Source organism: Gadus macrocephalus, chromosome 15 (assembly GCF_031168955.1).
Source record: "Gadus macrocephalus chromosome 15, ASM3116895v1".
Taxonomy (NCBI): domain Eukaryota; kingdom Metazoa; phylum Chordata; class Actinopteri; order Gadiformes; family Gadidae; genus Gadus; species Gadus macrocephalus.
In genome coordinates this window covers 4,953,323-4,981,057 of record NC_082396.1, presented here as the reverse complement: position 1 = coordinate 4,981,057, position 27,735 = coordinate 4,953,323, and the positions used below count along the sequence as shown (strand labels likewise).

Sequence of the window (27,735 nt, the reverse complement as noted above, 5' to 3'; positions counted from 1 at the left end):
TCTTTTAAATGTAAAAGTCGCTGTAGACAGAGCGCACTGCTCTCCTTTTCCTTCTTACATTGCGATATGAGACCCTAATAAATGGGTTGTTGTTCCATATTGTTTGCAGATGATGAATAATGCAGGATGAGAGCCTCCTCGCAGAGCGCTGTGGTCTGCCAAATCAAGTGCACCCGACTTACATGTTAGGGGCGTGTTCTTCCCCGCTGACGTCACCCAGTGACAGCTAGCTGTCAGAAAGTGAGTTCATTCCCCGGAGCAGAGACACGGAGAGCGTTGACAATAGTTTTTTTTTTTGCCTTTCCGTTCATTACCTTGTACCTTAAACCGGCGACACAATAGACAGGGGTTTTTCACCGAGCCCGGCCATGGACGAACAGGCAGGGCCCGGCGTGTTCTTCAACAACAATAACAACCCTATTCTACCCGGTGGTGGTAAGGGACCGCTGCCTGATGGCGACGCTGGGGAGGCGGCCCGGGCTCAGTACAGTATCCCGGGGATCTTGCACTTCCTGCAGCACGAATGGGCCCGTTTCGAGGTGGAGAGGGCACAATGGGAGGTGGAGCGGGCCGAATTACAGGTGAGAGGAGTGCTAAGTGTGTGGGCTATGTCCGGGGCTTCGACTGTAAATACCGTAGTTGTGTTACTACGCGTCCGTGGCGGTGTCACGCTATGTGTTGGTCTGATTGTGGGAGCTAGCGGAGTTAGCTTGCTAGCCGCCGCGGCTAACGGACTAGCAGGGCAGCTTCAGCGCCCCCTGTCCTACCTGAGCTGTTAGCATAGCTTTCCTCTTAAGCAGCTAACTGGCTAACGGCTAAGCTATATAGCTGCCGCAGCTAGGCTAGCAGGAGCAGCTGCAGCGCCCCCTTACCTGAGCTTTTAGCATAGCATTCCTCTGAGGCAGCTAACCGGCTAGTTAGCACCAAGCGCTGAGACAGCCGACAAGCCGAGTAGAAATTATGCATTTCCGAATACTTTGAGGACGGGGAACTCGTAACCTTTCGTGAAACCGTCACTCGCAGCTCGATATTACAACTAGTGTAAAAAATGTGGTTGAGTTACTTCTTACTATTGTGTCGTGACGTTCTGCACCCGTGTCATTCACGTATTTAAAAGCGAAACGCCACACTGAGTGTTCATGGTTGAGGAATGATGGCCTGTGGTAATGCGTGTGAACCAAATGTCCCGTTTGTGTGTACGGGATGTTTCTCTGCCTCCAAAGCGTTACATCAACAACACCATTTCAGATTATAGCAATACGTCAGTCCAGCATGTAACATGCGTATAGTCTACTCTAAATGACCCAACCTTTCAGCCAATATCATCCTAACAGTAATCCAGTTTGATGGAGTATATTAACAAATTCTTGTTAAAAGATATGTCATTCCTAATGTATTCAACGTCTTTGTTTGATCTTTTGTCTGCCTTCTCTGGTGGGTACAAGCCTATTCCTATTTAGTGGAAGCAGCAGGCCTATTTAGACCAAAACAACTTTGCCTATTGGCCTGGGGGCACTATTAGGTTTGGGGTCTGTTCAATTATCGTTCACATGCCGAGTTGACCCACTACACTGACTCATTCGTCTCCTAGTACAATCCGCTCGTCCCCTCAGCTTCACAGTGGTACTCCACTCTGTTAGATTAACTTTGAGATTTTGTGTGTACATTGAAAATAATTATTGTGCCTGTAAAACACTTAAAGACTTCGATCTCTTCAAAGCAATGGTGTAAGCTTCATGAACACAATATTGACCCTGTGTATTTACACTGTAATGAAGCCAGATATCGGTGAGAAAGTGTCTTAATCCCATCCCATCAAAACTTTCCCCTTTTGCGGTAAGTGAAACAGTTCTGTTTGGTTGTGTAGAAGTGATACCCCATGGGTGGTGGGGTGAGATGAGAACATGAAGGGACAGTGGAGACAGCCTTGCAGGGCGCTTCCTTGATACTTGGCCCTGGCTAACAAAGATGGGAGGGAAGAATGGCTGATCTATTGTGTCTTGAAACGGATGATATCAAAGGCTGATCCGGTTAGTTTGGCGCGTGAGTCATCTACGTAATGCAGCTCTCCTCTGATTGGCGTGTAAGGTTATGTTTCCTGCCCGTCGTCGGTTAGCGAGCTTATCGGAGGAGAAACACTAAGGCTTCTTAGCGAGCTCATGGGTGGTTTGTGGTGGAATGGTTGTTATGCGCTCTGGCTTTCTTCTTTCTGCTCCTCTTTTCTTCTACTGTGCCACTGTAAGATGACCACTGCATTTTAGAAGGTCTTTCCTGCACCTATGACTCATTTTAAGGCTTATCCCTTTCTCTGTGCAAGTGTGTACACGCAGTCACACTATGCAAAGCCTTTGTAATTATGTTCATGGGAAAAGACACATTGGTATTTCCCTGAATTTGCCTGCTGTTCATCCCCATGTTTTTATGTAAATGTTGCACTATTCATTGTTAGTATAAATGTGCAAGAATATCTTGATGATGAAAAATAAGTCTGCTCCTCGTTGATGCTGACTTCTTGCATAACAGTAGAGTAACCTTAAATAATAGAAACATGTTCAAAAGAGGTAGGCGTAATTGTTCTTCAATAAATAATGAATGCGGTTAATGTGTTTGTATTCGTCAGCATAGAATCACACACATGTAGCTGTCGTTATTTCACTTCGCAACGGCTTTGTCACAATATTAACGTTATCAACATATAAAAGCCAAAACAGTGTGTACCCGTTGAGGACACTACCTTTTGCCTTTGAAACTGTTCAGCCTAAGTCAGTGAAGCCAATCCCTGGGCTTGCTTGGAATGCAGTCAGGCCAGCTTGTTAGGTCATGCTGCAGCCACTCCTCTCTGTTGAAGCACGCCTATATGTCTGTTCAATATAGTGCTGTGCTGGCAGCCTCCAACGCACACGCTGCTCTCTCCCCTGTTTACTCCTAGTCCAGTGGTCATTGATAATCAATTAAAGGACCCGCTAACCGGAGATGATTTGCCTTGTTTTTATCCTTATATTGGCTTCGAAAGATGCCTCAGTTTTGACATCAGGAGGCTTGAGTGGGTCTCTTGGGTCTTGGCTATGTTGCCTGAATTCAGAGTCAAGTGGGCGCCGAAATTGAATGTTCAGGATTTCTCTAGGATCTCCTTTGTTGCAGACACCCACATGGCTTTGTGCTCTGGGCGTCAAAACCGAGATTAGCTTCTGAGATTCTCTCTGGCAGGGGGCCGGTGAAGTGGGCTCCGGTTACGCAGCCAAGAAGCCACCCAGTCCGCCCTGCCAGCCCCCTCCCGTCACGGGAAATCCCTGCCCGACGGCCGTGCTTCCTTGCCAAAGGTATCTAGTCAGCATTCATGATCCGACGCCCGGTGAAGGGCAAAGGTCACTCCGGGTGTAAGGTGGCCACAGGAGAGTTTAGTGGTGAAAAGTGGGCAAGGTCGTGGGACTCTTTTACTCATTAACCGCATTTATATGTTTTACTAATTGTTGTTTAAAACCCTTTTTTGTTGTGGTATGTTAAATGTCTGAAGATTTGTGTCGCATTTTATGATTTTTACACTCCTTTTTCTAGAAGGTCTGGACATGGTTGGACACTTTGGCTTTTCACTAATGGTAAACGCACAGGAAGAGTCTGGTAGTGGATCAACAAGAGGGAGGACACTGAGCCTAACCCACATGGTGTGCTGTTGGAAGCCGTCCAAACGGGTGCCACTGTCGTTCCTCGACACCGCCTCCTCCCCGAAGCTGTAGTTATTTTTGCTTTCCTGCTCAACTGGGCTCGGTTTAGACTGGACCAGGGCAACAGCACGCCGGCCCAGTTAAACATAACCTCCAGTTTCTTCATCTCTGTTCCCTACACTTATTTAACTATTTGTCTCTAGCATCCAAACAAAGACTACCGTAATTCGATTTCGATCAAATCCTTAGGACACCAGAATTTGCTTTTTAAAGTATTTTATTGGCAGAATACAATGGTGGGGTTTTTTAATAAGAAGTGTGAGTCACTATCTAGTTCAGTCCTTTAGGAGCCACACAAGGGCCTTTCACCCTGGTCATAGGGCTTGACCCGGTCAGCTTGTTAAATCCTCTGTCCTCCATTCACACTGGCAGGCTCGGTCTGTCTACGTAGGTGGGAGGAACAGCTGTCGTGTGTGTCTGTGCGTGTGTGTGTGTGTGTGTGTGTGTGTGTGTGTGTGTGTGTGTGTGTGTGTGTGTGAGCGCTTCCCTCCCCCGGTCTTACAGTAAATCTGAGTCCTACTAAATCTGGGTCCTCCGATCTGTCAAGGAGTTGTAAATACCAGTTCAAACTGCCTGGTTCGTCATCTGCTGGGAGTGAGCACTTACTGTACTTGCCACCATTCACCACAACTAGAGGCTTTCCCAAACCGGTCTGCTGTTGTGACTGATGATTATATCTTATTATTATCAGATCAGTTGTTGATACTGCTACTCAACAAGCCTTTAATAATCCCCACAGAGCTAAACGGCCACACTCGTTACTTCATTCATTTATTAATTTGCCGAATTTGATTGTGTCATGATTTATTTTCTCTGCTCTAGCCCTTCCTTGAAACTGCCTCCCAGTTCTGGGAAAGTTTGTCATGATATTTGCGGTAACAACAACGCTGGTTGCCGTTTGTCATTTAGCTCCAGGACATCATGTGAATGCATTTTGTGGCATGGCCTAAAAATCAACCAGCCCATTTGTCAGGGAAAAACATGGAGGTGGCTGGCCTAGTCCCGTACGAGGGGGCAAGTGCTCTAAATGTATTCATAATGTCGCAACATAGGTGGCAGCAGCAGCAGCAGCAGCAGCATCCTCCTCCCACACATGGTCAATGAATGTCTCTGTCTGCACCTACCGCAGGGTAACACTGCAGTGTCAACCTGGTGCAGTCAATGTAACGGCACACTGCAAAATGTAGATCCGGTTGAAGGCAGCACACTCCCGGGTACGACCCCAGACTTTAACGGGAGGAGGGGAACGGTCGGTTAAGCCAGCATGGGGCTGTGAAGTGGGACCTTTCACACTACACACACAGCTATATATTTACCTTTTTTTTTTTTTATCTCTGGAGCAAAGTAATGGGGGGGTAGCCTGGGTAATTCCTTACCAAGCGAGATCTGAAATATTGAACCATACCCCGGCCCCACCTTGACCTCGATGGTGATTAGAATAATCCTCCTTGGAAGTGTGCTGCTTGAGTCGGTCGGCTGTGTCTTCGTGAGCAGGATTGACTTATCTTAATCGGGCTCCAGCTGTGGTCGGCCTGTTCTGTGTGTGTTGGTCCCCGGAACTTATTTGTCAGAAGTAAAAGCCCTGTATTAGAATGCAATCTCACAGGTCGGTGCGCTACCACCCTCATGATGCTCTCTGCTAGTCTAGGAAAATACAATCAGCTTGTTGAACAAAATTGACTCGATGTAATGGACAAAGGGGAAAACTACACTCCTGGCTAATGGGTGTGTTTTAAGATCAACATGATCATTAAACTACTGCCAATAATGTAGGCCCATTTAATAAGATGGATTAAATCTTTCTATTTTACATTATGGACATGAAGACTTGTTTTTGAATCAACTTAATTCCACATTTCAAGCTAATCTTTATGCTCTCCTGCCTTTGAGTTTCCAACATCACTTGAACATATTCTGGCATCGATATAAATAGACCTGCTCTGATGTAGCTGTGTGGCAACATAACAGCGTTTCTTGTTTTGTATGTCTAAACTTTATCCTTTTATCCTAACCTCGTTGGGTCTATTTTAAAAGGGATGATTGTGGTTGTTGGGATTCATTGCATATACGGTTCTGGAATTGTTGTTAATTATTCATAGCTATTTGAGTGTTGGTTTATTTTAAAAGCTTTGGGATGGTGCCTGCTATGTGTTTTTTAACGGCTTCTCTCTGCACACGGGAAAGACAGATTTGTGGGAGCCATACACTAGTCACTTTCCATAGCAGCACCCTCTCTGCCTTTGGCTGTGTATTTTTCTTTACTTGTCTCTTGGTACTAGTGTAAAGGAATTCATGGAATGTACTTGGCTTGTTATCAGGTTGGCCATCTTGGATTTTTAGGCTTTTGTAACTGACTGAGCAGTCCCCTGTTTTAATTGAAAGTGAGTTTGATTGTGTTGCAAACATTAGGGTGTTTCCCAGGTTTCCCAGGTCGTTTGGCTGGTTGTTGTTTGGTTCCGGGAAACTGAAGTCAGGTCTGTGTGTTTGTCAAGTAGTTCTTGTTCTGGGCTCCATTTTGTTTGTGAGCACATCGCGCTCCCAAGTGGACTTCTATATATTTTTGTTCAAGTTTAAGTCTCCCTGTGGTGGCGAGATGCACTGGTCTTCTCACAGCGTTGGCTGTGTGTGGATTAAAGGGCCTCATTGTGTCTTTGGCCATGACGCAGAACTAGTCTGGACGAAAACATGTCTGGAATGCACATATCCCAACCTTTAATAACCTCTTTTCCGAAAATAATTGACGCTGATGTTTTGCAGTCCATACATGTACTCACAGTCCTCTTTCTGGGGTGGTCTTGATGATATTTGTACCATATCTGTCTCGCCAGTGCAGGAACGGCTACAAATATCCAATATTTCTTGATTCTATCTAGCTGTTATTTAAATGCCTAACTGTCTCGAAGCATATATTATTACATTATCCAGCATAAGATGAACCTCACACTTCTAAAAACTGAGGGGGTTCACCCATATTTTCAATTTTTTTTTACTACATTTAATATTGTTTTCCCGCCAGACTCCATTGTTTCTGTCCTTACCATTCCTTATGATTCTTTTTACAGCGGATGTGGACAACATATCGACGTTGATAGAGTTGCGACATCATGGCTCATAATGGCACATATCGCAAGGTGTCATTGCTTTTCAATCATAAATTGGAAAAAAAAAACTTGCGACAAGCGACCGACACAGGCGGAGACTAATTTGACCGGCGTTTGGCCGGCCGCCCTCCCCAGTATATCAGGCCAGTTCCTCCGTCTCCCCCTTCCTGTGTCTGAAAAGGCCCAGCCTCACTCCATGGACGACCCATTCTACCAGCCGCTCTGGGACAGACTAAGAAGCCCTTATCCGCCCCGGGCCAATAATGCAGTCAGTGTGAGGCGCTGGAATCAAACGCTTCCTGTGTGTCCTCCACGGCCTCCTCCACTCACTCTCACTGCATTCCTTCCACCGTTAATGTTTGATGGCCGGGAGAGGCCGCGCCAGATACTCACACAGCGACTCCCTTCTCCGTCTCTGGCAGCGCGGGGTGCCCGGCGCCCCCCTGGGGCCGGTGTGTCTCCAGACGAGGAAGTCAGCGGCGGCTGTCTCTCATCCCATCAGAGCAGATGCAGCGGCTACGTCTGCAGCGACATGCTTTAGTGGGTTACGCGATGATGGTGTCACTCTGTTGTGGTCCAGGGTACCACAGTGTCAAAAGTAGAGTTGTTCCGACATCGATACCAGTATTGGAAATTCCTTGACTCATCACAAAGAATATCACAAACGCGTGCGGTGTTATGCTGCGTTCTTTTTATGGTCGGAGGTGTAAAGTCGGACATGGGAAACGTGTCATCTCCGACCGATGTTCCTCGAGCTACCATGTCGGAAAAACATGGATGCATAGCATACACGTAACAACAAGAATGCAAATGTATCATTATAATTATAGATGTGAATGATCTACTTCTGAAAAAGGGAACCGACTCACTACATTGCGGTCATCGTAAGAGAACCGTTCACAAAGAACAAGTGTTATTAGTAGTAGTTACAATGCTAGATGCTGTATCAGTATATACTCGGTATCAGCCGATACATTCAGAAATCGGTATCGGGAAGGCAAAAATAGTATCAGAACGTCTCTTTCAGAAAGAACAACAAAGCGATTTAGCATTGTATCTAAATCTTGATTAAAGGACCTTCAGCAGCTAGCCAAGTTTGAGGAACTTTGCATGGCAGACATCAGATAAACAGGCAGTCACCTTTTTATTCCCTCACAAGTTCGCTGCTAAAGAAGCTATTAGCCTAATTGGCACCTTTCTGGAACGGTCACACTCAATCTTGGATGGGAGCCATTTTAGTCATTGTGATATTTTGGGCCAGCACACAGTCTGGCCTCTCCAAAACAGTGACATATTTCCTTGTGTGCATCTTGTGCTGTATGTGTAGGTGTCTGCCCCATATCTGCCTGTAGGCATTGTCCCTGCAGTCCGCCTTCAGTAGTACGCAGTAGTATTCACCGTCTAAGCATTCTCCTGGTATATTATGGAAAGGCCTCCATCCAGTCAGCTGGTCGTTTTTTATCAATGGAGAGAGATCGGATGTGTGCTTTTTATAACATAGGAAGTTGCATACTTGTGTTCACTATGTTGTATAACACGTTAGATAACACTTTTTGTTATTCATATGCAGTGTATTACATATCTCTCCCTCTCAAGCTGTCTGTCTTTATCTGGTATTGATCACCTACTCATCAAAACCATTTTGAATATGGCAATGCAGAACACATTGCCGTGTGCTGCCTTCCTTAACATGATTTAGAAAATGTAATTGGTATGAATCCATGAGTTAGAGGCTGGAGATATTGCAGTTAGGCTCAGCATCTCGTATGACAAAGCACTTAACTGAATCATTGTGCGTTGGGGTTGTTTGGTCGGATTTACGGTGCATTGCTATGCTAGCCGTCTCTAGATCTTTACATTATTTAATTTGGTTTGTTAACTGAAGGTCGTTTTCAGTTGCTATCATGACTCTGTTCAGAGGGGCTCGCCCACCAACAGAACCGACATGCAGTGCAATAAATATATATATATATATATATATATATATATATATATATATATATATATATATATATATATATATATATATATATATATATATATATATATATATATATATGAGGTTGAATCGAAGACATCACTTGGGAACCCTTGATTTGTATGCTTAAAGTCAATAGATTAAATGAGAATGGCCATAATCCTCATTAGCTCTAACAGCGAGTTCTGTGCCTCCTGGGGCAGTAGCAGCCCGGGGATGGCTCCACTACCCAACACTGCTCTCATTGTCTGGCTTAGTTATTGTGCTGCAGTGACAACACAGCAATGCAGAATGACCGGAAATGATGTTCACAGCCTCCATGAACCAGCATATCCACCACAGTTCAGTTTAGTTCAGCAGGGCATGATACATAGTACACACAGACAAAGATGTAACTCGAATGATACAAAGATAACAGAAAAACAATAACGGATACAAGACAGATGGCATTGGTAGGAGAACTATTCGGATACAGAGAAAGTGCCAAGTGTGCAAGATTAAGTACGAGAATCATATTATTGTGCAAATGTATTGCACATGGTACGAATAAGGGTCTATGTCTCCCCATGAACGCAGATGACAGCTTGCGAGTCATTTGGCGGCTTTCGCCTTGTTGATGCTGTGTTTATTAATTTGTGCAATTAATGAAACGGCATATGCTAATATGTTATTTCAAAGTGCGTGAAATGTAAGAAGTCATAAAGAAGGCTTAAGTTTAAGGTTAAAGGCTTTGCTCACTGAGGAGAGGGGAAATAAAATCTGGATCTAAAAGGATTTGCTTGAGTCAGAAATGAGTAGACGAGAGAGGGAGGGACACTCAAACGAAGAACCGTGGTTTCTTTGCATAGTTCTGCTTAAAAGGTTACTCTATTTAACTATGTAGTAAAAGCGCTTGCATAACGTCATGTGGTACGTGCCTCTAACCGTTGGACGACTGGACGACTTATACCCCATTGTGTGTTGTAACGATGACTCAAGACCTGCTGTTGTTACTGAAGAGGGAATGTGGAAATGAGAATATCTATACACTAACATGCTATACGAGTGGGTGCGTGGGGGGGAGATTTCCGCTTAAAATAGAAGCCTGCAGACTTAAAAAAAAAAAAAACGTTTTTCTCATCCTCACACTGCATATCGATTTGCTAAACTCCTATTCCAGTTTGAAACCCCCTACCCCTCATTCCTTCAGATGCCTGACGCGGACCAAGTTATCTTCACCTAGCCAGCCAGCAAACCCCTCAAGACGCACAAACGCTGTCTGCTCTGCACCGGCTTAGGTGCCGATTATCTCGCGCTCCCCCCCGCGACTGTGTGCAGCAGCGCCGCTATAAGACGTGATGTTTCTGTGTTGGCAGGCCCAGATCGCCTTCCTGCAGGGGGAGAGGAAGGGCCAGGAGAACCTGAAGAAGGACCTGGTGAGGCGGATCAAGATGCTGGAGTTTGCCCTGAAGCAGGAGCGGTGAGTAGCCCCTCCTGGGAACCAGCCCCCCAACACCCCCCACACACACACACACACACACACACACACACACACACACACACACACACACACACACACACACACACACACACACACACACACACACACACACACACACACACACACACACACACACACACACACACACACCTTCCACTGTGAGCTTTCAAAATAGGTGAAGAGCATATTTGAAGCATGGAAGAAATACGCGCTGCACAGCGGTATTCAGAGGGCCCCTGTCCGCGTGACGTCTTGTTCCGAGCGCCTGCGTCAGTCTTCGGCGTTGTCCAATGAGGAGAGGGCGTGTGACGGGACAGAAAGCTCCCCTTTTCCCCAGAGTGTTTTCCCCATTCGTCACGGTTGCTCCGTCCCTTCACCCAATCAAAGATTATGCCTACGGTCAAGCAAACATTTCATTTCGGAAGTGAGTCTGTTGCATATTAATGTAAGCCTCTACAGTCAGTTGCTTTCACAAATAAACTGTGATGTTTGTGTCTGCATACAATAGTCCCCCACGCGTGCGTCAGGACAAGTCACCGCTACGCCTTTTGAGCTAGCGGCTACGGGGCTCACGTGGCTAGTTGTCGTAGAAACCGTAAACAAAGCACAGGGATGCAGCTGTGTTTTTTTCTTTTTTTCAGCGCTCATACGCTGCATCCCAGCACATCACGCTCTGTGGACACGGGCCGTAATGGTGTAATCAGCTGAGCTAAACGGCACTATAAGTCTCCACCGCGCACACAGACCATCTCCTGCCTGGAACACTCTGTTTGTACACTGCCGTTGTATACAGATTATATAAGGGCCGACGGGGGGGTTGGGTCCGTTTTAGAGGCTGCATGCGCCTTTTCATTTTGTTCAATCGAAGAGGCTGGCTGTTGGTTTGGTTCGCGGACATGGTCAGTTGGCGTGGCAACGCAGCATCGGCCGCCCAGGGATTCCCAGGAGATGTTGCTGGTGTCATGTGTCTGCAGAGGAGTCTGCCCGTTCTGTTGACTCTGCATTGTCCTCGTGGATGAGGTGCAGGGGATAGAAAGCCGTGCTGGTAAAAAAATAAATAAATGTTTACTACGGGAACAGCGATCAAGGTCGCCGCCGCAGCCGGCTTTCCCCCCCCCCCCCCCCGTAGAACCGTTTGTATATTTCTTTCCTCTTCTTGTTGTTAGTTTAGCGTTTTCTCCTCCTGCTCACAAGCCTCTCTCTCCAGACCGCTCGGAACCAGGTCCCCGGAGCAGCTGCGTGAGCCTGACACGTTCTCATTTCCTGTCTGCGCTACACATCGCATGGCTGAACCCCGGAGCAGGGACACAGAGATGATGTCACTGCGTCTTCTCTTTCATCGTCCCCCTTTGTTATGAGAGAGAGAGAGCCAGAGAAAGAGAGAGAGAGAGGGTTCAACAGAACGGGGTTAGGAAGACTTGTAACGGCATTGCACTGATGCACAACACTATAAGGGGATTAGGAGGTCTATAAGGTGTCGCACCCACAAACACAGGTGTGTTCCTAACCACATGACTAATGTGGTGTAAAAGGTGTCCTCCTGACCTTACCTTTTGTTATGCTGTGGGTACTACAAACAGTAAAGACAGCTCACAGAATTTACTGGTGCTAAATTACACGCTGCAAGGTACACCATTTTTCACAGTAATTTGAGTGCCGCACATGACACTGCTATGCTTGTTAAGTCACCATTTTCTACGGTGAAAGTATACAGGACGGGAGGGTAATTAAATGCAAGTGTCACATCAACAATTTTTTTGCTTTAGCCATCCAACTCCATTGTTGTCGTTTTGATTTGTTGATCACAGGAATCTTAAGCTTTCATTTCTATTATATTATTTCTAATATTTCACACTGATACCGAAGTTTTTGGCTTGTGGCTAAATATAGGAATTGAAATGTATCAGATCAGTTTGGTTATGTGTAACCTTTGAATTCAGAGCGCCGAGTCAGGAAACGACAACCAGAGCGCAGCATCAGCCCAGTAGCATTGCTGTGCTCTCCTATGACCACAGTGGGTAAGGTGAAGAGTTGAACTGGTGAAGTAGTTCCCACGATAACGTGGTGAGATCAGCTGTCCGACCCGTGGCGATTGTCTGTTTGTGCGTCTCTCACCTCACGATCCCCACTGCTTGCTCCAGTTGCATAGCAACGGGTCATGTCTTCGAGGGCTTCTGAGTGAATTTGATCCGGACTGGCTGCTAATGCGTTTACATCTTCAGATTTTTCTTAATTTACGTTGTTCTTTCCGTTTGACGGCACAGTGCGAGTTGCGTTTCCATTATGGCTCCTTGTTCAACTCTCGGACTTGCCTTCAAGTCTAAGGGGCTAGGGTCAAGTCTGTCAGAAATGGTACTAAAGAAGGTATTACTGGGGCTTGTGTAGTGCTACAAAGGCCTCTGTACGCAGCTCTCGTCAGATGAATAGCTGCAGTTAAACTAGATGTCCCAGGATGGGTAGTGTTGAATACCACCTCAGCCACCTTCTGTGAGTAATAGCGTGTTGGCGCGAACATGATGGTTCCAAGCGCATTCTTTCTATCATATCTTGTGTCTTCACTCTTCACAGCCTCAAATGACACCATTTAATGAAACATTCTCTCTTCTATCTCTTATCTCTCTCGCTCACTCCTCTCCCTCAGGGCGAAATACCACAAGTTAAAGTATGGGACGGAGCTGAACCAAGGTGACATGAAGGCACCAACCTATGACTCTGGTAAGAGGCACATGCACACGCACACACGTCAGATGTTGAACCCTGTTCTTCTCTGTGGTTTCATCACAGCAGTGTTCCTACCTTGAAGGTATTCTAAGAGCAGTTCTCGCTGAATGTTTGCTTAAGTTGGGCAAGGGGTGGGTGTGTGTGTGTGTGTGTGTCTGACAAGCCCTCTTTGTATTCGTAATGGAGCAGAGCAGTATAGCTCTGGTATAGACCCTGAATTGAACAGTTTTGTAGGCAACTAGATAGTACACAAACTGGAACAAAGGTCTTACAAAAAGTAGTCCAGAGGCAAGTGTTACCCAGTAGTCCTCAACACCACATGTTAAAATGCCCCTACATTACCACCAGGTCTGAGTGCGTTTCAAAATCTGCCCTTCCCTGGGAATTAGTGACATCACAAGTGGGCGTGTCCACCCAGTATGACGGACAGATCAGCCTACTGGGTTCAACAGTCCAGAGTACGCTACAAGTAGCGCAATACTTTCTATTCCTCCACCAATCAAACAGAATTTCAACCGTCTGTCAGTGGTCAAATGGTTGGTTGTGTTCGTTCTCTGGAGTCCCCTCGATTTGGTGCGGCGGCCAACTGAACGAACGACAGACCCCGCCATTGGTCGGGAGTGATTCTCCAGCGTTTGCCAGAGATGGCATGGTCTGCACGCTTGTCTCGCTGGGAACTGCTGTTCATCTACAACGGAAACACTTCGGAAACACTGCCTGGAGTCGGACGATAAAATAAAAATAAGAGTCTAGGCCCGATTTTATGAACCCTGATTTATTATTACTTTGGTCTGCCCCCCCCCCCCGGTGGTACCAGGAACCCCGCGGCTAACGTTTGATCCAACCCGCTTGACTGTTGACAACGTGGACAGTGTAAACCTGGCCGTCTCCCCACACACGCGATAAACAGTTTGTTTGCGATGGTTCCGCTCCGTCTCGTCTCTATTCATGAGGACTGCTCGGGATGGGGGCGGGGGGGGGTCGTAGCCCCCCCAAAGTGTTGATGAGACGGGGAGACGTGTCAGCAGGGGAGAGGGAGGTGTTTTTAACACGTAGAGCGGCGCACCTGCCTGCTTTGCCACCCACACATCCCCCCCCCCCCCCCCGCCCCCCCGCCCTGCCTCAAATAAGCCATGACCCAGTTTTGAGGCAACCTCCAGCCTCTTCCCCTGCCGACTCCCACCCGCAGCCTCCTGCCGAACAGAGACCCCCATCCAAGCTCCATCCTATTAACACCACACACACACGGTAACTTACGCACTCTCACACACACACACACACACACACACACACACACACAGACACACAGACACACACCTATACACGCACGCACGCACACACACACACACACACCTATTCACACACACACACACACACACACACACACACCTATTCACACACACACACACACAGTGACTTACGCACTCTCTCTCTCTCTCTCTCTCACTCACACACACACACACCTCTTCACACACACACACACACACCTCTTCACACACACACACACACCTCTTCACACACACACACACACACACACACACACACACACACACACACACACACACACACACACACACACACACACCTATTCACAAACACACATCGACCTCCCCACCCACACAGTCTCCCCCCCCACACAGTCCCCCCACCCACACAGTCTCCCCCCCCACACAGTCCCCCCACCCACACAGTCTCCCCACCCACACAGTCTCTATGCATGTACTGTAGGCATGGCCCAGGCCCTCTGCAGCAGCAGCCAGAGTGCTGACTGCGTTGAATGTGTAATATCAACGAGTGCTCCGAATTCCCCATTGTTGTCGGTCACGTATTGGACCGTGTCGGTCAGGTATCAGGCTGTAGTTAAAGCCACAGTACAGTACCATTCCGACGGTAACATTGTTTGCCCGGGTTGTTACGCTATCGACAACCTCGAGGGAGGGGGGTACCTGGTCGATTATCTGGGTCCCTTGTTTGGTTTCGGTAGTCTTTTAATAGCGTTGAGTGTTTGGAGACCAAGTCTTTGAAAGGAGATGAGTGTTAGACCTAGTGGTTGAACCGGGTCCTGGGTTGGTTCGCTCTGTGTTTGCAGAAAGCGTTACGCTCTACCCCCTCCCCACCCCCCCCCCCCCCCCACCCCCCCCCCCACTCACCCTCCTTTGAGTAAATTACAACTTCCGCAGACCCAACGAGGCCTCGGGCAGGCCGAATGTTTGCGGTTGCCTGGGTTGCCCTCGTACATGCAGGAATGTGCTGCTGCTGTTTGTGGAGCTGAATGTGTGGCTGTGTGTATCTTTGGGGAGTGCCCGCGTTGTGATTTGCGTCTTCCTTAATCAATCCATCACTGATCCCTCCCCAGATGAGGCCAATGAGAACGAGGGGCCCGGCCAACTCAACAATCAGCTGTCGTGGAAACAAGGCAGGCAGCTCCTCAGACAGTGAGTACACGCACGCACGCACGCACACACACAAAATCAACACAATCTCGCCATCTCAATCGATGAATCATTAAGAATAACTATGGTTAAATATTCTATTAGGCTGTCGAGCTAGTCTTCTGTTATTTGCGTTTCCTGATGCTCAGCAGCCGAGGAAACACTGCACTGTAAAAACACATGGTATAGCTCCCCCGTGTGGTCAGAATGAGACATTACTTCCATCAGTGCTTTGAAGAGTGTTTGCTGCTCTCAATCCTGAATGCGTTGCCAGTGAGCAGGCCTCCTTTGGCGCCGTTCTCAGGCTGTGTCACACATCATCTGCCATAACACGCCTCCTCGCGAGCCAGCGTGTGTCAAGTGACAGATCAACAGTGTTAAAGGCTTCCTCCACCAGCCTGCCCAAGCACTGTGGACTCTGATACACGCCGCGCTCAAGAGGAACAGGAACATTAGCAGTCACGAAACGCTTACAGGCAGCGCCAGAGACTTTCTTTTACCAGCTAATTTATTGAAAAATAGGGTTTGTTAAAATGGAGAAACCGTCTGCTTGTATGCATAATTAGTAGTGCTGTCAAGCGATTAAAATATTTAATCGCTATTAATCGCATTAATGTCATGGTTAACTCACATAGTTAAATTATTTTATTTATTTTTTAAATACAAAATTACGTTAATCGTGTGATAAAAAAATTAACGCCGTTAAAATTGGTTTGCGTTAACGCCGTCAATAACGCGTTTAACTGACAGCACTAATAATTAGGCATTGTTTTCTACAGCTTTATAAATAGTAGGGATGCACTTTAATGAGTTCTATATTATATGATTAATTAATCCATTTTATATTCTATTGGTTTTTGTTTAGTCTGTAAAGTCCACTCCTCTGAATAGAGAGTTTTGTCCCAGCCCTGTCCCAATGCAAATCCTACACCACACGGATGAATCCTATTAAAGGAGACCGGTTCAGTCCTCAAACACTACCGTTCAGCAACGACTCGCCGATTTGGCTCTGCTCATTAGTTGCTGTGTTTCACTGCATTCTTCACCCCCCCCCCCCCCCAGGTACCTCCAGGAGGTGGGCTACACAGACACCATCCTCGATGTGAAGTCCCAGCGGGTGAGGGCCTTGCTGGGCCTGGCTGGGGACAGCGGAGGGGGGAAGCCGGGAGAGAAGGCCAGCGCGGAGCCCCTGGTCAACGGAACGGACACCTCGACGAAGGGCATGGCGACCAGAGGGTCAGTTGGAGGAGTGGAGTAGTGTATTTAAAATGGTATGCCTGTGCGTATGTATGCGTTTCAATTAGGGCACCCGTTGCACTCCTGATCATCCCCGGAATGAGGGATCTGTGTTCCAGCTCAAGGTTTCTTCTTTGCTTATTAAGGGAGTTTTTTTCTTGCCCTCTTGGGGGCTAGGGTCACGGTCACGGGGTTGTCTGACCCTAGCTAACAGGCCATATAAATATAGGGCCTGTTTAGGCCTTTGAGACTGGACCTGATTAAGGGCTATGCAAATCAAATGTTATTGAATTGAAGTGCTGGTTGGGTGTAGGATATAACTTCCGTGTTCCACGTCGGGGCTTCATTACGTGTGCGGGTCGTAGTGTGGTCTGTGGTCTGCCTTACACGGAGAGGAAAAGAGAAGTGTGTGTGTGTGTGTGTGTGTGTTATCGGCCATCGTTCAGCCACTCCTTGCTAACGACATCTTACAAGTTTGAATGTGTCGGTTTCAGCGCCAAATAGTTTGTTTTGAGCCCGGCTTGGCTGTGTATGCTCTGTAGGGAAGTAACTCATAACCAATATCGTGGTGTATAAAAGCTTCAATGAATGTATGGTATGAATGGTTATCATTGACTGGAGTAGATCCGGAAATATGTACCGCTATCTATTAACTGAATCGGGTATCGATTTTGAATCAGAATATTTTTAAATCTGATTTGTTTTGAAGCTAGAATCGATTTTTAATCAAGGAGCGATTTATTATTATAATATTATTCTTATTATATCGTGACCACAAGCACTTCTGAGAATCACTCAAAGATCCACATTTTGAGACAGAGAGTCCCGCCCCCCTCCCGGTTGTGTGCGCGGCGTCTGATTGGCCGGTGCGTCCACAGGAAAACGGAGCTGTCGGACCCCAGCGCCGTGCTGGAGGCCTTCAAGTTCATCGAGAGCACGGCGGCGGAGTACAGCGACGAAGACGAGGACGAGGAGGGCGAGGGGAAGGACCGCACCATCATGGAGTCCAGAACGGTGAGGAAAACAAATGTTCTCCAGCAGACACGCAATGCACACACACATGTGACATACACACGCATTCACGCACCCACATGCCTAAGGACACATGCACGTACTAGCACATACACATACATATAAACAAGTATGGTCGTGCACACACATACACATAAACACGCACACGTGCACACACACGTACACACTGCTTAGGTTTTTTGGTTTCATGTTTTGGTTGTTGGTGTTACTGTTCAACAACACGCATATCTATAATTTTTCGCCATTATTTTTGTGCGTACGGTTAAATATAAAAAACACATGCTGAAACAATTTAATCATCTCTGAAACCTTGTTGAATGAAAACCAATAAGCAACACACTCACTCACTCACTCACTCACTCACTCACACTCTCACACTCTCACACTCTCACACTCTCACACTCTCACACACACACACACACGCACACGCACACACACACACTATTTCCCACCACGCTCTGAGATGAACGAGTTCCTCTCCGTGCTCCTCCTCAGATCCTGAGGAAGAAGCCGTCGTCGTCGTCGTCTTCCTCCACCTCGGTCCCGGCCAGCATGGACACCAGCGAGGACCCCGACACAGAAGAGGCCCTGAAGGGCTTCGACTTCCTGTCCAGCCCGGACGAGATGGACACCTCGCCCGAGTCAAGGGGCACGGGCGACGGTACGGACTGGGGTAAGCCCTGTTGGGGTGGGGGGGGGGAGACCGCTAGGTCTAGAGCTAGTAGGAACCGGCCTTGCAAAGCATGATGGGAAAAGGAAAAACGGTTGACAAATCAACCTCAACAGTAGTACTACAAAAAAAAGATCCTTTACACTTTTTTTTAAATCAAAATAGTTTTGTCATTTTAAGTGTTTTTGAAGAACTATGCACTTTCTTTATAACACAAATTTCCATTCTGTGTGTGTGTATTTTTTTTTCAATCTAAATGTTGATCATCTGCCCATAGTTTGGTGACTGTCGTAATATCTCTGCCCATTATTCCCACCCAGTCACTCTGTGTAAATCATCCAAATCTCCACGCTTGAACTCTCTGTATTTAATCCATAGTGTGTGAAACGTGTCCACTGTGTGTTCCCATAGCTAGCCCGTCAACACAATGTGAGTCCCTCACTCCCACCCCCTGTGTTAGTATGGGATTAGCCCACCACATCTTCTGTCCGGAGCGTTGAACACCAGGTCGTGACGTCCCCTGCAGGTGTCCCAGTGTGTGAGGTTGACACCGTGTGAGATGGGTGACCCTTCACGAGATATTGCGGGGAAGGGCAGAGCAAATTACCTAACGTTTTAAATTGAAATTTTTAACTACAAGATATATCCAAATGGCCTGTTAAAGGAACCCTTAAACTACCAAACAAAGACCCTCCCTCCCCTATCCTCCACATTAGGAAGAGCTGAACGATGTGTAGGTCCGCGGTCATCTCCCACATGATGCCAGAGGGGCCTTCTTCCACGCCTTAAGAGGCCAAACACAACGTCAACACTCACCCCTTGCTGTGGTGGGGCTGGCGGTGATCGTCACCCTGAGAGACCCATCCCTGGTCTTGGCAAGGCCTACTGCCACTCTCCTTGAGGCTTTCAAACCCTGCCCCCCCCCTACCCCTACCCCCCTTACCGTATGGAGACTCACCAGGACTCAGATCCTGGCCTCGTTGAGCTTTGTTGATCCTAGCCTTGTTGTTCCTAGCCTTGTTGAGCCTAGCCTTGTTGAGCCTAGCCTTGTTGTTCCTAGCCTTGTTGTTCTTAGCCTTGTTGAGCATAGCCTTGTTGACCTAGCCTTGCTAACCTGGCCTTGTTGACCTAGCCTCGTTGATCCTAGTCTTGTTGACCTAGCCTCGTTGATCCTAGCCTTGTTGACCTAGCCTCGTTGAGACTAGCGTGTTGCACGGGGGACGTAAAACTTCCAGGAGAGATGCTGAGCACCAACAAGAGACAGTGGCGGGCTAGAGGGGGGTTTCCACACTCTACCCTGCCTGCCTGGCTACAGTAGGGGACTCCTGGACCAGGGCAGCTCCTCAACAGCCTCTTGGTCTGGTTTTGTCCTCTCCTCCTCCTCCTCCTCCTCCTCATCCCCAACCTTCCCTGTGTAGACAAGGACGAGCAGGACTCTGAGGCCTGGGATGTGGACCAGGGCCTGATAACCAAACTCAAGGAGCAGTACAGAAAGGAGCGCAAGGGCAAAAAGGGGGTGAAGAGTAAGTCCTTGTCTGCGGCCTGCTGCCTCCCCTCTCCGCCTACTTCTCCATCTACTCCTCCTCCTCCTCCTCTGCCTCCTCCTCCTCTCTCTGGTAGACGCTGGTTTCCTCACAAATCCTGTCTACCAAAAAAAAGCGAAAGCCTCAAATCAGGAGCAGACATCCTCGCCGTGTTTCTCATTTCCCACTCCTGGCTGCTCTCCTGTCCTCCCCTCTCCTCCCCCCTCTCCTCCCTGCCTCCCGTGCTCTGTCCTGCACTCTTTCCCCTCCTCTCTGCGATGTCCCTCGGAAACGTAGCCTTTAGCAACAGCCAAGCCGGCATGTACAACCATTGGGACAGACCTGTTGTTTCACCGGCTGGACGGTACAATTATTGTACGTCGAAGGCCACGTAGAAACCGGCTGAACTCTGACCTGCTCCTCTTTTTGCAACGCCAACCGTGTCATGCGGGTTCTTCTGTTGTACTGGCTACACGCGCCCTTCACTCACGCACACTCTCTCGGTCACCGGGCCTTTCTCCTCAACGGACGTCGTGCTTTAATGTCTTTACGCTGCATGCTTTCATCCCCGCTCCAACTACTCCCTACTCATCCGTTTGTGTACTTCAGTTTTAACTGTGCAGAACCATGTTGTCTGTGATTACCATGTCCTCTCCCGGCTAGTGTTTGTAATCTACTACAACACGGACAGTTTCAGCATTCACTGTCATACTCCATATTGTATTCATAGTCTATTTCGTCCAATTCCATATTATTATATTTTTTATTTTGGTTTAAGTTTTTCATTGGGCATTTAATAGTTATTATAACGTAATCATAGTTGGGTTGTAGCTGTAGTTTTGATTATACATTTTCAGGGTCTCAGATGTCTCCACCTTGTCTTTCTGGGTTTACATAAAACCCCAGAAAACTCTACTATTTTTCTGATAAGACGTATTATTAATTAACCGAGACGAGGCCTGTTGAGGTTCCACTTTGTTCCCAGGCTGACGTCTTCCCTGACCCCCCCCCGCCACCACATTCCCTCTTTATTTAGACCCATGAACGTCATCCTTTTATCAGTCTTTCTGTTTCAGGCACGCTCGCTTCTCCTGCTCTCATTGTGGCAGTTAAGGTGTGGGTGTGGAGGAGGAGGATAATTTGCTACAGCATTGAGTCATCTGATTGTCTGAACCCCACCAGTGCATAATTAATCATTGTTGGCAGGCCTGGTGTTTTCTTCCCAAAGTTATGAATCCCTCATTGTGGACGTTTAAACTCCATGTGGACAACGTATCGTACCTTTAAAGATCATCCTCGTTCGCACACCACAGCTTTCACCGCGTTTTCTTTCAGTTCGGCTAACAAGGACTCCCAGCTGCTGCTTCTCTTTTCATATTTTCTCTCCCTCTCCACCTCCCTCGCTCCTATGGTGCATCGATTATTCACTCATTTGTATTCCCTTTCAAGGCTTATTTTTTTTTCAAGGCTTATTTTTTTCCTCTCTCACATCGTAGGCTTCTCTTCCAGAGTGCCGTAACATTTCTAATCCTTTTCCTCGACGTGTCTCCGGCTCTCCCGCCTCCTTCCCCCCCCCCCCCCCCGCCCACCTTCCCTTCCTAACTCGTGTCCGTGCTAACATGCGCCCGCCTGTCCTATGTCAGGGCCCAACCGGTCCAAGCTGCAGGACATGCTGGCTAACCTCCGCGACGTGGAGGACTTGTCCCACATGCAGCCCCCCGCCGCCCCCCAGGCCAGGCCCAGCGTGCCACGCCTCAACGAGCACGAGGCCAGCCGGCCGGACGAAGGTCAGTTCGGTTTGGGTCCACAGTGGGTCCGCTGCCACGGGCATATTTACAATTCTGTTAAAAAAAATCGAATTAAAAAAATCTTTATTTTTTCCCGTGAGGGAACTTCATTTGTGGTCAGACCCATACAAACAAGACATACTTCAACAATATCTGTGGGTAGGGGTGGAGGTGTGGTTAGGGACAATTGATTATTAGTCTGGGGAAGGTGAATAGGTTGAAACCTTTGAAAGTACATTATCCTCCTTTCTAAGTAGCAATCTCATCCAGAGTCAAGCTCAAAGTGCTTTAGGTTAGACCTTTGAGTTGTGAAGAGAGAGACGGCAGAAGAGGGCAAGATTTTGAAAGTGTACCGCCCCTTCCCTCTCTGGTCCCTCCCTCACTACATATCTCAGTCGTGTCTCAAACGACCCTGAACTTAAACTTAATAAACACCTGGGTCTGTTGCCTTCGGCCTGCGGCTGACCGCTGGCCCTCAGCCCCCCGTCCAGGGGTTCTGTGTTAAACCTGCCGGTTCTGCGTGTCCCTCCCCAGTGGAGGCGCTGACCTTCCCCCCCGCCTCGGGGAAGTCGTTCATCATGGGGGCCGACGAGGCCATGGAGAGCGAGCTGGGACTGGGCGAGCTGGCGGGGCTCACCGTGGCCAACGAGGCGGACATCCTGACCTACGACGTGAGTGTCCCCCAGGGGTGGGAGGAGACGCACAGCAATGCGTCGGGGTCAGAGGTCACGGCCGTGGGATACATTTCTGAAAATGCAATACTAAGCACTTTTACATAAAGTTCATATGAGTGCTTAAACTGGCAAAAGTAGTCACTATTGTGTCCTGGTCAGAATATTGGCATAATATGTTAGGGATAATGTATAGAACGCCGGTCATTATCGGGCAAATAAGCCCAGGCAGCCCCCTGAGGGGGATTATTTTCGCTAATGACCGGCGACGTTCTATACATTATCCCGCTTATTACACGGCTATTTGCCAAAACGAGAAAGATTACTTCACGCGGTATTTCTTTTTACAATTTATTTGTTACCAGCATTCGTAGTGTTGATCAGCAGAGAAATAGTCTGCCAAAGACGTTGACGTCGCATAGCAACCAAGTACGCTGAGGTTGATAAGTTACCGAACTACTTGCGGAGTGATACAAAAGACGGCAAAAAAGTACACTTATACGGAAGTTGTGAAGGGCCCATGCAAGTGAGCGAGCGTTCCACGGCATTGAGAAGAGCCGTGTAATAATATAAACATCTATATGTATCTGTCAATCTGTCTCTCTATGTCCACACAAACACGCACACGCCGACTCTGAACACTCTGTTCTGAACCTGTCTCCTCAGATCGGCAACAACAAGGACGCGCTGAGGAAGACCTGGAACCCGAAGTTCACCCTGCGCAGCCACTTCGACGCCATCCGGGGGCTGGCCTTCCACCCCATTGAGCCCGTCTTGGTCACGGCGTCCGAAGACCACACCCTCAAAATGTGGAACCTCCAAAAGACAGCTCCCGCCAAAAAGTAAAGGCCGTTTTTCATTTACCGTTTTCTAAAATACATTATCGACTTCAACGTGCCTTAATGAATATCTTTTTTATTCATAGGAGCACCTCTCTAGATGTAGAGCCTATCTACACGTTCAGAGCTCACCGGTAAATATTATGTTTTTAATCAATTGATTAATGGTTGGGTCAGTGAAACTGAATGGTGGTCGCTCAAACATGTGGTCCTCCACTCCACCAGGGGAGCTGTTCTCTGTGTGGTGATGAACAACACGGGGGACCAGTGTTTCAGCGGGGGCGTCGACGGGACCATCCAGAGCTGGAACACGCCCAATCCCAACATCGACCCGTACGACTCCTACGGTAACGGCATTTCCTCCTTTACAGACGATGATTAAGAACGACCAAATGTTGTCCATGATCTGAGCCACATAAGGTGGTCGTCTTAGCTCACGAGCTAGAGCAGGTTGACTTGTAACCGGAAGCTTGCTAGTTTGAACCCGGCTCCTGCTAGCTGAGGGTCGAGGTGTGTCCCTGAGCAAGACACCTCACCATTGCTGGACATACAATTTGTCCCGCAGACCTATAAGAAACGTATCTCTCTCCCCTGCGGTCGCAGAGCCGTCTGTCCTGCGGGGGGCGCTGTCCGGACACACGGACTCGGTGTGGGGGCTGGTGTACAGCAGCGCCCACCAGCGCCTGCTGTCCTGCTCCGCCGACGGCACCGTGAGGCTGTGGGACGCCAACAACACCAACCCCGCGCTGGCCGTCTTCAACGAGAACAAGGGTAGCCATTTTAGAGAGTGTGTGTGTGTGTGTGTGTGTGTGTGTGTGTGTGTGTGTGTGTGTGTGTGTGTGTGTGTGTGTGTGTGTGTGTGTGTGTGTGTGTGTGTGTGTGTGTGTGTGTGTGTGTGTGCTTTACGGCCCCTGTTTAGTGTAACTTGTAGCATCGTTCTGGTGCCAGTGAATCAGAGTTAAAATGGATATCAACGTCTCAACCTGCGTTTTTGTGTCACTCCGTCACTTACAAGTTATCCTTATATTATATAACGAGCATAATGTGTATATTGAATGTTTCTCTGTATGCATTGGTCCTTGTTTAAAGATAATTCAAGTAATAAAGAGTACTTTATTGACGCCTCATGTGTGACGCCTCCGTTTCACATGAGGCTTCAATAAATTACTCTTTATGACTTGAGTGCAAAATAAAATGTATAGAAGCAAATGTATTTCATAATAAAAAGGTCTTAAGGCTATCTAGAGCTTGTCCCCTGGCTGATGGGAGGTACTGACGTACTGACGTGTTGCTCCTTGTGTCCGTCCAGCGCTGGGCGTGCCCTCCTCCGTGGACCTGGTGTGCAGTGAGCCCGCCCACATGGTCACCTCCTTCACCAGCGGGCAGATCGGCCTCTTCAACATGGAGACCAGACAGCTGGTCCTCAGCCTGGAGACCGCCGTGGACTCGGGTAGGCCCCAGCCCCCGACGCACCCCCCCCCCCCCCCAGAGCACCCCCCCCCCCCAGAGCACCCCCCCAGAATGCACCCCCGGGAATAGGGCTCATCCAAGGCCACTTCTCTCTAAAGTCGATTTGGATAAAAGCGTTAGCTTCTGATAAATGACTCAATGCTAATCCTTCATGCATAATAATTATATATAATCAATCCCTTATTTCTCATCTGGGATTAATAAAGTAGGTTTTAAACTAACGCATAACCGCTACTAAAGAGACCCTCAGCGACGACTAAATGTCGTCTAACGTTTACAAAGTATTTTCCGTCACTTCGGGAACAAAACGTCAGCCGCATCGGACCCCATCCCCCCCCCCCCCCCCCCCCCCGCCGATTTGGTTGCCCTAACCGCGCCCCCGCCTCTCTGGCTGCAGGCACGCCCTGCCAGATCAACAAGGTGCTGAGCCACCCCACGCTGCCCATCACCATCACGGCCCAGGAGGACCGCCACATCAAGTTCTACGACAACAACAGCAGCAAGCTCATCCACTCCATGGTGGCGCACCTGGACGCCGTCACCAGCCTCGCCGTGGACCCCAACGGACTCTACCTGATGTCGGGCAGTGAGTAGCCGCGCCGGGGCCCTCGCCCCGCTCGCCGCTGGGGGGGGGGGGGGCCCTGACCCTGACCCTGACCCACTTGTGCGAGGGGTTGGATTCAGAGAGTAGCACATAGTTGAGAACATGGGATTTTTTCTTTGGGGCGCTTTCAAGCCTGTGGATTTGATTTCGGGGTCAAACAGGTTGTATTGGGGCGAAGGGTTTGAGCAAACAGAGTACAGTGGGGGGTTTTACGGAGTGGTTTTTGGATTGGATGCGTCTTCATCCATTCATTTTAAATGGAATCGTGTGGGTGCCAGTGTGGTATGCTAGTGCAGGTGTGTGTGAGTGTGAGATCAGGCATCCGTGCTAGGGGTAGGGTTGGGGGTGCATGTGAGAGAGAGAGTGACCCTCCATGATGGATGTTTGGTAGATAACGTAACCCTTCATGTTATAATCAGACACAGAACCCTTCAGTTGTAGAACACCTGGGCTCACTGTGCCTCACGCAGACGTCCAGACAGCTCAGGGTTTAAACACTTTCTCCTCAAGGTTGGAGAGTTGGACATGTTTACGTTCCAGCAGTCTGGTCATTGATACACACAAAAATGTCCTAGTTTGCCCACTAAGACTTAATAACAATGATGCAATATCCAGAGATATAGAAATATCCGTCAGTCTAGACTCCAAGCGCTATAGGGCAGTGTTTTGAATAAATAAATTCCTTCCCTCAATCTCTTTCTCTCCCTCCCTCCCTCTCGCCCCTCCTTCTCTCCCTTGCCCTCCTCTCTCTCGCACTTTCTCTCTCTCCCTCCTTTTCGCTTTCTCTCTCTCTCCCTCCTTCTCACCCCCTCTCTCTCTCTCTCGCCCCCTCCCTCTCTCCCCTCCCTCTCTCGCCCTCCCTCTCTCGCCTCCCTCCCTTCTTCTCGCTCTCTCGCTCTCTCGCCTCTCTCGCTCCCTCCCTCCTCCCTCCCTCCCTCCCTCCCTCCCTCCCTCACCCTCTCTCCCTTCCTCCCTCCCCTCCTTAGGCCACGACTGCTCCATCCGCCTGTGGAACCTGGAGAGCAAGACGTGCATCCAGGAGTTCACGGCGCACAGGAAGAAGTTCGAGGAGTCCATCCACGACGTGGCCTTCCACCCGTCCAAGTGCTACATCGCCAGCGCCGGGGCCGACGCGCTCGCCAAGGTCTTCGTATGACGCGGGTGCGGCCCATCACGCCTCGCCCCGCCCTCCTCCTCCTCCTCCTCCCCCCCTCAACCGCCACCGCAGCCCCACCACCACCGCCACCACCACCGCCGCTGGCACCGCCCCCCTCGCCCACAGACGCAGCCTCCCACGGGTCAGGACCAATCAGAGAGAGAGAGACGGACGTAAGGGCGGGCGAACGCCGCACGCGGGTTTCCAGTGATCGCCGGCGCCCGCTGCCCTCCTCCCTGAACGTGGGTTGGTTGTTCCCCCCCCCCCCCCCCCCCCCCCCCCATTTTGACGGGCAGACTATGTAGCCAATCCCCTGCTCCCCTCCGGGGGGGCGGGCCCTGAACGCTCACGCTGTGCGGGCCGTGGTTGGCTGGGAGCGCGTTCGATGGACAGACGGTTCCGGGGCGCACGGTACCCGAGACGCCCATCGAGCATCCAGGCCGGACCTGGTTAACTGACAACAAGAGGACCCTCTCTCACACACACAACCCCTAGCCTACCCCTAGCACCTAGGGGCTCATCACGCACACACACACACACACACACACCTGCACTTGCATCTCACACACACACTCGCATAACACGCACACACACACTCGCACCGCACACACTCGCATAACACTTACTCACACCCGCATACTGCACACACTTGCATAACATCCACACACGTACACATAACACGGACACGCAGCATTATCCACTTCACAGGAGATTGAAGAGAGTACACTGGAGAAATGAGATTTTAAACAGCTCCTCTCCCCCCCCCCCCCCCCCCCGCTCCCCAGGTGTGAGCCGCTGCTCCCCCACCTGTGATAGTGTTGCAGACGCGGGGGTCTCTGCAGGCTTACCGAGCTATTGTGGAAATATTCTTTGGCTTTTCTCTAACCCCCACCCCCACCCCACACCTGAGACGGACTCTGCCTGCCCGCCTGCTTGCCTTTTGCTTTTCTTTAGAAAAAATATGACAACAAAACACTTATTGACAAATGTGCCTTTGATTAAAAAGAAAAGGTATTGAAAAATGTAATTTTACCTTCCTTGTTTTGGGCAGCAGGAAGGGGTTGGGGTCTATACGCTGGAGGTAAGGTTGTCACAATGTTGTCCATTTTAAGAAAACATTGGATGTACAATTACAAATACTTATAATAACAAAATATATATCCAGTCTTAAAAATCTATCGTGCAGCGTGAGTTTGATTTCCGGTTTTGGTAAAACGTGGCCGGGGAATCACATTCAGTTTGTTTTAGTTTGCGTTTTCTTTTCGCCGGGGAGCGCCGCTGGCAGAGTGACACAGATTACTGAGTATATTGGC

The 27,735-nt window shown here is 48.8% G+C and overlaps 1 protein-coding gene across 4 annotated transcripts; it reads left to right on the top strand.

The window, feature by feature from the left end:
• Positions 1-215: 215 nt before the first annotated feature.
• On the top strand, positions 216-27,598 carry LOC132473051 (striatin-like). Of its 4 annotated transcripts, none has more exons than XM_060072992.1 (17): positions 216-581; positions 10,157-10,260; positions 12,923-12,996; positions 15,359-15,437; positions 16,497-16,670; positions 17,549-17,684; positions 18,198-18,363; positions 19,791-19,895; positions 21,539-21,682; positions 22,217-22,353; positions 23,020-23,195; positions 23,279-23,326; positions 23,418-23,539; positions 23,796-23,963; positions 24,502-24,642; positions 25,060-25,248; positions 26,253-27,598. In XM_060072992.1, exons 1-17 carry the CDS (start codon positions 369-371, stop codon positions 26,420-26,422), a joined length of 2,346 nt encoding a protein of 781 aa, XP_059928975.1. In that variant the 5' UTR covers positions 216-368; the 3' UTR covers positions 26,423-27,598. The 4 variants fall into 4 exon arrangements, with proteins under 4 accessions (XP_059928975.1, XP_059928974.1, XP_059928977.1 ...); XM_060072991.1 differs by having other exon boundaries at positions 18,198-18,375; XM_060072994.1 differs by lacking the exon at positions 19,791-19,895.
• Positions 27,599-27,735: the final 137 nt, after the last annotated feature.